The sequence below is a fragment of the Oncorhynchus mykiss genome, chromosome 13, assembly GCF_013265735.2.
Source record: "Oncorhynchus mykiss isolate Arlee chromosome 13, USDA_OmykA_1.1, whole genome shotgun sequence".
Taxonomy (NCBI): domain Eukaryota; kingdom Metazoa; phylum Chordata; class Actinopteri; order Salmoniformes; family Salmonidae; genus Oncorhynchus; species Oncorhynchus mykiss.
Genome location: NC_048577.1, coordinates 22,112,760 through 22,126,064, shown reverse-complemented (window position 1 = coordinate 22,126,064; position 13,305 = coordinate 22,112,760). Strand labels below are relative to the sequence as shown.

General features: G+C 42.3%; 1 protein-coding gene across 1 annotated transcript in view; it reads right to left on the bottom strand.

Annotated features, from left to right (window-relative positions):
• LOC110485951 (sphingosine kinase 1) overlaps positions 1-1,781 on the bottom strand; it is a 29,550-nt gene extending 27,769 nt beyond the window's left edge. The window contains exon 1 of the mRNA XM_021557210.2: positions 826-1,781. Within this exon, the coding sequence (XP_021412885.2) occupies positions 826-1,258 (433 nt within the window). The 5' untranslated portion in view covers positions 1,259-1,781. The remainder of the gene's footprint in view (positions 1-825) is intronic.
• Between the last annotated feature and the right edge of the window lie 11,524 nt (positions 1,782-13,305).

The following is a 13,305-nucleotide window of genomic DNA, read 5'->3' as shown; positions in this document are numbered from 1 at the left end:
CTGAATCAGAGATGCTTAATTCGGGTTGGACTGAAAACCTACAGGACAGTAGACCTCCAGGAAGAGGGTTGGACTGAAAACCTACAGGACAGTAGATCTCCAGGAAGAGGGTTAGGCAGCCCTGGTCTAGATCAGGATTTCTCAACCCTCCCCCAGACATTTCACATTTTAGTTTTAACCCTAAACACCTGATTCAATTAGTCAACTAATCATCAAGCCTTTGACTAATTGAATCAGGTGTACCAGTTTAGGGTAAAAACAAGGAGAGAAGCATGTTGGGAAATCCTGATCTAGATGTTTTTTTCTCTGTTAGTATTTCTCTATTAGGCCAGGGGTATTCAACTCTCACCCTACGAAGTCTGGACCTGCTGGTTCTGTTGTATCTGATAATTAATTCCCAGGTATAAATAAAAAAACGTAAAAAGCAGAGGAACTGGAGTTGAGTTTGAGGGGGTTAGGCTATTGTTATTCTAGATGCTGTTTTGTTGTTACTTTGGGCTGTTAAAGGTTGCTTAGTCAACATTTGTAATTTGAGTCTGTCTGACCAGTCCTATTGTTTTATTCATTTACGGAAATTAGTTTTAAAAGGTAATAGAATAGCCTGAGACAGATGACACGGATAAGAAAGTGCGGAACTTGCTCCACAGCAATAGACTAGATTACGCAAAAACAACCCTTTGTCTATGACTAAATAATGTGCACTAGACAGGTATACCGACTTAATAAATAACATGAATGCGATAAGCACACACAGCACTTTCAACCGCTTATGAGAAAATTATACGATACTATATGGTTAACTAATTTAATTAATGACTTGCTCACGATTTCTCAAATGTTGCTGACGAACAGAGCTCTCCCGGATGGTGCCAGCCCATTTCTCTGCCTCCTCCAGGTTGGCGCGTGGGTCCTGGAACAGGGCCACCCGAAAGCACTGCTCGACACGTTGCCTGGCCACCCCAGAGCTCATCCATCGTCTTTTAAAAGGGTAGAAATAGACCGAGAAGTACGCTCCCGCGTCCGCGTTGTCATCTGCGCTGAAAGCCCGGCAGCCGACACAGTCCCTCAAGTTGAAAACCACCTTGGTCCGTCCCGCAGGTGTTGACGTGATCTTCTGAATGGTGAGGTCCCTCTCCGTTAAACTCACCGCGTACCTCACCTTTCGGTTGCCCGTGGTCGTGAATTCCCCGTACTGCAGAACCTTGGTGATTCCGTTGCGATATGATGGAGGGTCCGATTCGGTTATCTTCGGTTCCATCCTGCGCGCAGAGGGAGGAAGGGACGCGATCCGCAGACCTGCTTGCGCGTGATAGGGGGACGCACACAGTCATATACCGGCTGAAGAAGCAAGCGGTCCGCAGGGCAAGAGACTGCGAGTGATTTCAACGCAATTAAGATTTTTTGCCATTTGAAAAATGTGTCAGATCGCTCTCTAGTGATAGAATTGAGGAACGACAATTAAAGCGTTGTGGACGGCGCCTGTACCAAAAGTGATCGTCTAGATTTGCCCACGAAATAACAGTATAACAGTATATTTCACATGGGACCTGTCAACGAATTACATTATGTTCAGAATTTTTTATCAGACTTTGTCTACAAAGTGTATGACCATTGTGTCATTTCGAAAGAATGTAGTCTGCATGGGCTTCTCTTCGCTAATCAACGCACCAAGCGCGCAGGAAATGGGGAGCGGAAAAGTGGAAGGCAAAGCACACTTGTTATATCAGTAGAATCTCAGGGGAAATTCCAAATGTGTCTAGACTAGAGTGAAGAGGAAAGGAATGCAGTAGTCTAACATTCGTCTCAGCTCTTCATCCCAAAATCTCTTATCTGCGGTCTGTGTCTACAGCGCGCTCTTTGGAGGAAGTTGAGCTTGTGTTGTCACCATTTGTAGGATTCTGCCACTTAGTGCGGCATGCCAGTGCGTATCACATGTTATTTTAATGTGTTGGTCAGTAAACGCCTCAGTGGCAAATGTTGCTTTCTCTAGAAATTAAGAGTCTAATTCCAAAACGCTATATATCCGTTTTCAGAAATGTTGGTAACTTCATTTCAGATAGACAAATAACCATGTTTTTTGCTAAATGCAATATGTCTCACTCTCAGAGAAATAAGTAGACTGCCAGGTTTTACAGTCAAATGTATCAAATAGCTACATTTTTAATAAAGACATGTACGATACCTTTGTGACGTCAATATCTAAACGTTTTTCAATCAAGTAATTTGAGATCTGTATGTAAAATCATTTAGTTTGGACCTTTTATGCATTAAGCAGATGGTCTGATTCAGAGCAACTTACATTAAATGCATTCATGTTAAGATACTGTAGCCCAGTAAAATAACCACATATCACAGTCAAACATACAGGATACGAAATTACATTCCAGCTACACAATAGATATATAGCGTTTTGCAACAGAACACCATTTCATACACATCTAAAGTCTATGAATAAAACATCGGAGAAAGGTCATATTTTACACACACACACACACACACACACACATGAAGGTAAGCAATAATAGTTTCTGATGAAAAAACATACATGTGAAAAATTGGTGGATATAACATTTGGGAAATAAACTCTTAATATGTAATGTGATGATCATCAATGTTTATTTTATTATTTGAAAAAAATGTCACAGCAACACTCTGTGTTGATGTTGAGTGTTGCTATGGAGCTGTTACATGCATTTTTTTTCAAAGCCTGATAATGACGTGTAATATGCATTACACCTTATAACAGTTTAGGCTAAACCTATCAGCATTGGTGCACTTACACTGACACGGCGTTGTACTGAAGACGCAGCAATGGCTCGAACCCCTTGCAAGCTGCCGAGACAGACTTGGATTGATCAGCTGCGACTTGGTCCGGGTCTGCTATAACCATGGTTGTTGTGGCAGAGGAGAGGGTCAGGGCAGTTTCATACAGGAGGCCTCTGGTTTCATTTGATAATGAACTCTCTCTCTCTCTTTCTCTCGCTCTCTCAGCTGTAGATAAAGAGGGTGTGATTAATTGGTTTTGGCATCAAGACACTCAATTCTACCACAAGCCCGTCGCCGGGGTGTCAGAATGGGGGAGAACATCTATCTCAGTGTAATTACCCTTTTATCAAATTAGTCATCGAAACAGTGTGTGGATAAAAACAGCAAAGACAATTTGGGCTCTGATGTTGCAGAACCTAATAACTCAGTAGGACCTATCAACTGATGGATTGAAGTACTCTACTCAAAGTGTATTGTAAACTGAGTATAAAGCATTTTAACTGTGTACATTTTAAGATAGGTGCACTCTTATGTCCGCTAATAGTAACTGGCTTAGACCCCATCAGCACAGGGTCTAAGCTGACTAGGACTGTGAACTCCTTCTTCAAGGGATCAAAACACCATAGACCATTCCTGTTGATTAATTTGTATCGTTATTGTGACATATCAAAGGGTTGATACACGATAGACCATTCCTGTTAATATTCCTCCACCCCCCTCTTAATTTATAGTGCCTTGCGAAAGTATTCGGCCCCCTTGAACTTTGCGACCTTTTGCCACATTTCAGGCTTCAAACATAAAGATATAAAACTGTATTTTTTTGTGAAGAATCAACAACAAGTGGGACACAATCATGAAGTGGAACGACATTTATTGGATATTTCAAACTTTTTTAACAAATCAAAAACTAAAAAATTGGGCGTGCAAAATTATTCAGCCCCTTTACTTTCAGTGCAGCAAACTCTCTCCAGAAGTTCAGTGAGGATCTCTGAATGATCCAATGTTGACCTAAATGACTAATGATGATAAATACAATCCACCTGTGTGTAATCAAGTCTCCGTATGAATGCACCTGCACTGTGATAGTCTCAGAGGTCCGTTAAAAGCGCAGAGAGCATCATGAAGAACAAGGAACACACCAGGCATGTCCGAGATACTGTTGTGAAGAAGTTTAAAGCCGGATTTGGATACAAAAAGATTTCCCAAGCTTTAAACATCCCAAGGAGCACTGTGCAAGCGATAATATTGAAATGGAAGGAGTATCAGACCACTGCAAATCTACCAAGACCTGGCCGTCCCTCTAAACTTTCAGCTCATACAAGGAGAAGACTGATCAGAGATGCAGCCAAGAGGCCCATGATCACTCTGGATGAACTGCAGAGATCTACAGCTGAGGTGGGAGACTCTGTCCATAGGACAACAATCAGTCGTATATTGCACAAATCTGGCCTTTATGGAAGAGTGGCAAGAAGAAAGCCATTTCTTAAAGATATCCATAAAAAGTGTCGTTTAAAGTTTGCCACAAGCCACCTGGGAGACACACCAAACATGTGGAAGAAGGTGCTCTGGTCAGATGAAACCAAAATTGAACTTTTTGGCAACAATGCAAAACATTATGTTTGGCGTAAAAGCAACACAGCTGAACACACCATCCCCACTGTCAAACATGGTGGTGGCAGCATCATGGTTTGGGCCTGATTTTCTTCAGCAGGGACAGGGAAGATGGTTAAAATTGATGGGAAGATGGATGGAGCCAAATACAGGACCATTCTGGAAGAAAACCTGATGGAGTCTGCAAAAGACCTGAGACTGGGACGGAGATTTGTCTTCCAACAAGACAATGATCCAAAACATAAAGCAAAATCTACAATGGAATTGTTCAAAAATAAACATATCCAGGTGTTAGAATGGCCAAGTCAAAGTCCAGACCTGAATCCAATCGAGAATCTGTGGAAAGAACTGAAAACTGCTGTTCACAAATGCTCTCCATTCAACCTCACTGAGCTCGAGCTGTTTTGCAAGGAGGAATGGGAAAAAATGTCAGTCTCTCGATGTGCAAAACTGATAGAGACATACCCAAGCGACTTACAGCTGTAATCGCAGCAAAAGGTGGCGCTACAAAGTATTAACTTAAGGGGGCTGAATAATTTTGCACGCCAAATTTTTCAGTTTTTGATTTGTTAAAAAAGTTTGAAATATCCAATAAATGTCGTTCCACTTCATGATTGTGTCCCACTTGTTGTTGATTCTTCACAAAAAAATACAGTTTTATATCTTTATGTTTGAAGCCTGAAATGTGGCAAAAGGTCGCAAAGTTCAAGGGGGCCAAATACTTTCGCAAGGCACTGTATGTCAACCATTTCTTCTTCTTCTCTGTTCCCTCTGGTTTCTTCTCTGGCGTCTTCTTCTTGACCCAGAGGGCTTTCAGACAGACTTTGCTGCTATTCTGGTTCTGAAACAGAGACACAGTATTACCCTCACTAATAAACACTGCAGGACAACATCATCCTCATCCTCTTCCTGTTTGACATGTTTCAATGAAGTTCTAATGTATAAATCAATCTATGGAAGATTAGATCTGGGGCGGCAGGGTAGCCTAGTGGTTAGAGTGTTGGACTAGTAACCGGAAAGTTGCAAGTTCAAACCCCCGAGCTGTCGTTCTGCCCCTGAACAGGCAGTTAACCCACTGTTCCTAGGCTGTCATTGAAAATAAGAATTTGTTCTTAACTGACTTGCCTAGTTAAATAAAGGTAAAGGTACATTTTCTTCCAGAGCTTCCTGCAGCTGGACCGTCCTACTCCTGTTGAACCATTTTTATTTATTTTATAAGAATCTTTAGTTTGACGGAGTCATGCTGAGACCAAGGCCTCTTTTACAGATGAGCCCTGTATACACATCAATACACTATACACATCAATACATTATACGCATCAATACACTATACACATCAATACACTATACACATCAATACACTATACACATCAATACACTATACACATCAATACACTATACACATCAATACATTATACACATCAATACATTATACACATCAATACACTATATACATCAATACACTATACACATCAATACACTATACACATCAATACACTATATACATCAATACACTATACACATCAATACACTATACACATCAATACATTATACACATCAATACACTATATACATCAATACACTATACACATCAATACACTATACACATCAATACACTATACACATCAATACACTATATACATCATACACATCAATACACTATACACATCAATACACTATACACATCATACACATCAATACACTATACACATCAATACACTATACACATCAATACACTATACACATCAATACACTATACACATCAATACACAAAAAGAAAAACGCAATCATAGAAAACAAAACATCCTTCAGTAAAAGGTCCTCAATCAGCCTTTTGAATGACCCCAGAGGCACCAATTCATCACATTTTAGAGACCCATGAAGAGTTTTCCACAAGTAAGGTGAAAAAAAACTTAAACCAGATTTACCTAACTCAGTGGAGATCAAAGGGATCTCCATAGTTAGCCATCTCTGTTAACAATGGAGTATGGTACAGCAGAAGTTTATGCAGGAAGGCTTTATAAAAAAAACGATTACTATGAATCGATCTACGGGACTTCAGAGAGGGGGCCAACCTACAGTACTTTCTGATACAGAATGCAGTGATGTGTACGGAACCTAACGCCCATAATAAAGCCTAGTGCGCTATGATAAACTGCGTCAGATGGCTTCAAGACAGTGGCGGCTGCATTCATATAGACAATATCGCCATAGTCCATAACTGGTATGAATGTTGACTGAATGGTTTGTTTTCTGCTATTTAATGAAAGCTGTGACCTATTCCTACAAAATAAGCCCGTTTTAATTCTTAATTTCTTAACAAATTAATCAAGATGCTTTTTTGAAATCCAGATATTCATAAGCGGGGACAGCACAAGGGACTTGATCTCCTCCTCTTTCTCGCTTTCCTTCTTCATCCATCCCTTCTCTTCCTCTCTCAACCTCTCCAGCTCTTCTCTCTCTAACTTCCATGTCTCCTCCTGATTGGCGGACTGGGCCTCGAGGTGGGCCATGGCTTGTTTTCTTTTGGATTCATCCTTTTTCCAGTCATCTATGGTTTGACAGAGCTCTGAGCCTCTGTTTAAAGTCTCTTTTCAGCCAGCTATAGCTTAATGGCCATTTGTGTGTTCAAGTCCCTTCTCTTGCTGCTTGAGCTTCCCCATCTTGTTTTATGTTTTGACCTGTGACCTGATGGAGAGTGTTTGTTTCTCATTTCATTCATCTCTGACTGGCCAGCCACTTCTCCTCCTTGGCCATGGCAGCATGGAGATCTTCTTTGTCTAAGGCCCGGAGGGTCTCCCGGAGAGTGTTCAGCTTGAGTTGTTGCTCTTTCTTGATGTACTCCAGGACAACATCGAAGAGTTTATAGTCGGCCGTCTCTCTCTCGACTTCTCTGATCCGTCTCTCAAGATCTCCCTTCTCCTCTCTCCAGCTCTCCTGAGAGGCAGAGAGGGTCTGAAGAGGTGTGTGTGTATTTAGCTAAGTGGTTCAATTAAGACAAGATGGCGCCGACGGAGATGTTTTTTAATGTATTATTTCTTACGTTGTTAGCCCAGAAAATCTGAAGTGTTATTACATACAGCCGGGAAGAACTATTGGATATGAGTGACGTCAACTTACCAACATTACGACCAGGAATATGACTTTCTCGAAGTAGATCCTTTGTTCGGACCTCCACCCTGGACATTGGATCTAATCCCAGAGGCCGACCCAAAACAATGTTGTCGCTGCAGGAGAGGCAGACGGAGCTGCCTCCTGGTCAGACTCAGAAGGCAAGCACACCATCCACCGCTTCCGAGCATACTACTCGCCAATGTCTAGCCTCTAGACAACAAGGTGGATGAAAATAGGGCACGCTTCGCCTTCCAGAGAGACATCAGAGAATGTAACATTCTCTGTTTCATGGAAACATGGCTCACTTGGGATACTTTGTCAAAGTCGGTACAGCCACCGGGTTTCTTCATGCGTCGCGCTGACAGAAACTAACATCTCTCTGGTAAGAAGAAGGGCGGGGGTGTATGCCTCATGATTAATGACTCATGGTGTAATCATAACATACACAAAGTCAAGTCCTTTTGTTCACCTGACCTAGAATTCCTTACAATCAAATGCCGACCACATTATCTTTCAAGATAATTCTCTTCACTTATAGTCAGCCGTGTATATCACCCCAGCAGATACCTTGACGTCCCTGAAAGAACTTCACTGGACTCGACGTAAACTGGAAACCATATATCCTGAGGATGCATTTATTGTAGCTGAGGATTTTAACAGAGCTAATCTGAGAACAAGGCTACCTAATTTCTACCAGCACATTGATTGTTGTACCCGCTCGAGCAAAACATTGGACCACTGCTACTCTAACTTCCGCGATGCATACAAGGCCCTCCCCCGCCCTCCCTTCGGCAAATCTGACCATGACTCCATCTTGTTGCTCCCCTCCTATAGGCAGAAACTAAAACAGGACACGCCCATGGTTATGTCTATCCAACGCTGGTCTGACCAATCGGATTCCACGCTTCAAGATTGCTTCGATCACGTGGACTGGGATATGTTCCGGGTAGCCTCAGACAATAACATCGACGTGTACACTGACTCGGTGAGTGAGTTTATTAGGAAGTGCATTGGAGATGTTGTACCCACTGTGACTATTAAAATCTCCCCTAACCAGAAACTGTGGATTGATGGCAGCACTCGCGCAAAACTTAAAGCGCGAACCACCGCATTTAGTCATGGCAAGGCGACTGGAATCATGACCGAACACAAACCAGCCCCATCACAGACATCAACGTCTCACTCCCAGACAAATTAAACAACTTCTTTGCACACTTTGAGGTCAATACAGTGCCACTGACATGGCCCGCTACCAAAGACTGTGGGCTCTCCATCAACGTGGCTGACGTGAGTAAAACATTTGAACATGTTAACCCTCGTAAGGCTGCCGGCCCAGACAGCATCCCAAGCCGCGTCCTCAGAGCATGCGCAGACCAGCTGGCTGGTGAGTTTACAGACATATTCAATCAATCCCTATCCCAGTCGGCTGTCCACACATGCTTCAAGATGGCCACCATGGTTCCTGTTCCCACGAAAGCAAAGGTAACTGAACTTATTGACTATCGCCCCGTAGCACTCACTTCGGTCATCATGAAGTGTTTTGAGAGACTAGTCAAGGATCATATCACCTCCACCCTACCTGTTACCTTAGACCCACTCCAATTTGCTTACCGCCCCAATAGGTCCACAGACAATGCAATCGACATCCCACTGCACACTGCCCTCTCCCATCTGGACAAGAGGAATACCTATGTAAGAATGTTGTTCATTGACTACAGCTCAGCATTCAACATCATAGTACCCTCCAAACTCATCATTAAGCTTGAGATCCTGGGTTTCAACCCCGCTCTGTGCAACTGGGTCCTGGACTTCCTGACGGGCCGCCCCCAGGTGGTGAAGGTAGGAAACAACATCTCCACCCCACAAAGGTGCTGTCTCAGCACTCTCCTGTACTCCCTGTTCACCCATGACTGCGTGGCCATGCACGCCTCCAACTCAATCATCAAGTTTGCAGACGAAACTACAGTGGTAGGCCTGATTACCAACGACGAGGCAGGCTACAGGGAGGAGGTGAGCCCTCGGAGTGTGGTGTCAGGAAAATAACCTCTCCCTCAACATCCACAAAACAAAGGAGATGATCGTGGACTTCAGGAAACAGCAGAGGGAGCACCCCCCTATCCACATCAACGGGACAGTAGTGGAGAAGGTGTAAAGTTTTAAGTTCCTCGGCGTACACATCACAGACAAACTGAAATGGTCCACGCACACAGACAGCAACAGCGCCTCTTCAACCTCAGGAGGTTGAGGAAATTCGGCTTGTCCCCGAAAACCCTCACAAACTTCTACAGATGCACAATCGAGAGCATCCTGTTGGGCTGTATCACCACCTGGTACGGCAACTGCACTGCCCTTAACCGCAAGGCTATCCAGAGGGTAATGCGGTCTGCACAACGCATCACCGGGGGCAAACTACCTGCCCTCCAGGACACCTACAGCACCCGATGTCACAGAAGGCAAAAAAGATCATCAAGGACAACAACCACTGCGTGTTCAACCCGCTATCATCCAGAAAGCTAGGACCAAGAGACTGCAAAACAGCTTCTATCTCAAGGCCATCAAACTGTTAAACAGCCATCACTAACATAGAGAGGCTGCTGCCAACACACAGACTCAAATCACTGGCCACTTTAATAAATTGATTTAATAATGGTATCCTTAGTCACTTTAAATAATGCAACTTTAATTATGTTTACATATCCTTTCATTACTCATCTCATATGTGTATACTGCATTTTATACCATCTTATACCATCTAATGCGCATCCGTATCTTTATATGTAAATACAGTATTCTTATTCATCCCCTTACTTTGTGTGTATAAGGTAGTCGTTGTGAATTTGTTAGATTACTTGTTAGATATTACTGCACCGTCGGAACTAGAAGCACAAACATTGCTCTACACTCACATTAACATCTGCTAACCATTTGATTTACAATCTTGGCCCATAGAATTAGGAATTAGAACCTTGGCCATTATGACGTACATCTGTCACCACTTTCATGACACCTGTAGGCCCCTACTCGTTTATGATTAGGCCTAATATGGTTTCTGTTCAATTCAAATAGGAAAACAATTGCCAAATGTGTACATGAAAACGCTATACAAGCGTATTATAGCTTGTTATAAATGTAGGCTAGCTTACTGTATCTGTGGAGCCGTCTTGGAACGTCGCATCACTTTCCTATTCCATTTGGATCTTCATAATCCATTTCAAAGCATTGATTATACCTATGTACTGTGCTTGTTTACATATTTGACACCTCATTCTTCTGATCTCCTCTCTTTATGTTAAGAACTCTTTGGACATTTTAAACAGACAATTAACTCCAACCTTTCACTCACACACGCATTGCACCAAATACTTTGTTCACACTCACCGAGATATTGAACACCAAATACTGAAAATAAAGCACTTTACTGAGGGAATTGAAAGTCCGCAACTGATATCAGTATCACATGGCTCTACGTGTTATAGTTTAATGGTGCTTTGAGGTACAGTATAGCCTACTATTCACCAACAGATGGCAGTGTTGGATTGGATCAGAGAACAGACCAAAGCTCATGTTGCCATAATGCTTTGCCAAATGAAAGACTATAATTTTTGGTTACTGAATTGCCAGTAACACAATTTTAGACGCCACAACGGAATTTTGGACCCAGGGAGCAGACTGAACTCAAGGTGAGTGTTCCCTCAATCTGACCACCTCCTTGTTTGAAAATCAGAGTCCATGTTATCATGCTTTGGGCATCCACAATGAGAGGCAGTAGTTGGCTGGGCTGGTGCTCAAGGCATTGGCACATTTCTCTAGCTAGCCTGCTGTGGGAGGGAGGGTTGAATGAGTTTATGCAGATGGAAATTATGGGTCTCAGTAAACACCTGGGCCCAGAGGAGAGACGAGATGATCTCATTCGTATGCAAGTCTTGTACCACATGATGTGCTACTAAAAGCTACTGTGTTAACCCCCTCCCTAATCCACGCTGAAAAGAAGGGTAGATGCATTCCCGCTTGGATAGTGAGTGTTTAAAAAATGTATGCTTTCAAGGTTAATAGGGAAGGGAATATCAAAATGTATATGTTATGTAATGTGTTTTATGGTGTGTGTGTGTGTCTGTACGAGTGCGCGTGTTTGTGTACATTTCTGGAAACATGCCGGTTTCCCCAGCTTGCGACTATATAGATCACAGAATCGGATCAATTTCTCCACAAAGACGCTTTTGATTTCAAATTGGGGGGGAGACGTGAAGATGTGGACTCCTCATTGACACAAAATTACGCAGCTGAGAATTCTCTGAGTGGACTGAAAATGGCAACTCTTGAGTCTTTTTTTACCTCATCACTCCAGCTGTGAGCTTTCTAGCCTATGCACTTCCGCAATGTGGTTTCAGGGCAATTTATATCATTCTGTACCTAAATCTGTGACACTCTATTTAGTATGATACGCTACATTACATTAGGTTACATTATGAATGGAATAGCAGTCTTACAATATTGTACCTCTTGGAGGACGTATAGTATTGCACGTCTTTATCTGAGACCAGGTTGCTTATTGCACATAATAACAAAGGAGAATTACGGGGAGAATTTAAGTTGCCAGTTAGGGGAACTAACTACAAAGTTTAGAGCAGAGCTAAAATGACAAAGGTTAGGTGAATTTACGTAGGTGAATTGGATTAAGTTGAGTATTTAGCATTTTTCTGTATTTTATTAGAATTCCCAATTAGCTGGCTCCAAACAGGAAACAAAACATGGAGCTGGTGTGTAAACTGTTAAGTCGTCAGTGTACATAGACACACAGGCTTTATTAAAGGTCAGTGGAAGGTCATTAGTAAAATCAGAAAACAAAAATGGCCCAAGCTGGCTGCACTGCTGTACACCACACTCAGTCGAATTTGCATTAGAGAAAAAACCCTCTGTTCTTTTAGATAGGTAACTTTCAATCCAAGGGCTAACTAAAATGCTACAGTTGTTCCCGACTTGAACATGCAAACTTTGGATTGTCTCAGATTACGCCCACCCATCCTTCCCAACCAACCTCCCTACTTTCGTTTCTGGTATCATATGTAAATTAGTAGGTATCATATGTCTTTGAGGTGCTCAGAAATACGTAAAGTATATTTTGTATTGCTCTGAGACCAGGCTGGCCTCCAAGGGGGACACAGCCTCCCATCTAGTCATTTTCAGGAGGTCCAAACCCCTTTTACTTTATAAGACTTATGAGAGGACCATTCTAAATGACCTGCTCTATTTTCTCCATCAGTCACGCCTCTGCAGATGTATTCTCCTCAGATAACCTTGGCCTCAATCACCAATTAACTTCTGAGATGTAGCTACAGCAGCCACAGCACAATAGTCACTCCTTGAAGACTTGCACTCCGTGCTCAACCACAACAGGCCACATCGGTCTAAAAAGCAATTTCATTGATTTGGATTTCGGATAAATAACTCAGGAGTGTTATCTGGTTGCCAAGGTGCAGAGATGTCAAGTGCTCATTATGTTCTACCTGGATGAACCTCTCTATTCTCCATTTGTACTTCAATCGTCAGGGGATGGGACCCAAATATTCAATTTGGCCTTTACGACTACAGCCCATAGAAAAGCATTGAATAAAACATTCATAAATGGTAAAAAAAGAGAGTAAAAAATGCATCATAAAAAATAATGTTTAGAAGTGTATGTCCTATATCAAGGATATATAAGAAAGCTCAGGAAATATTGTTGTTGTTTTAAAGACACATTTAACCCCTTATTTTTGTTGGCACAAAACTACCTCCATACTTCGATTAGTTTCTATTGTTTACCTTCAGGCGAGA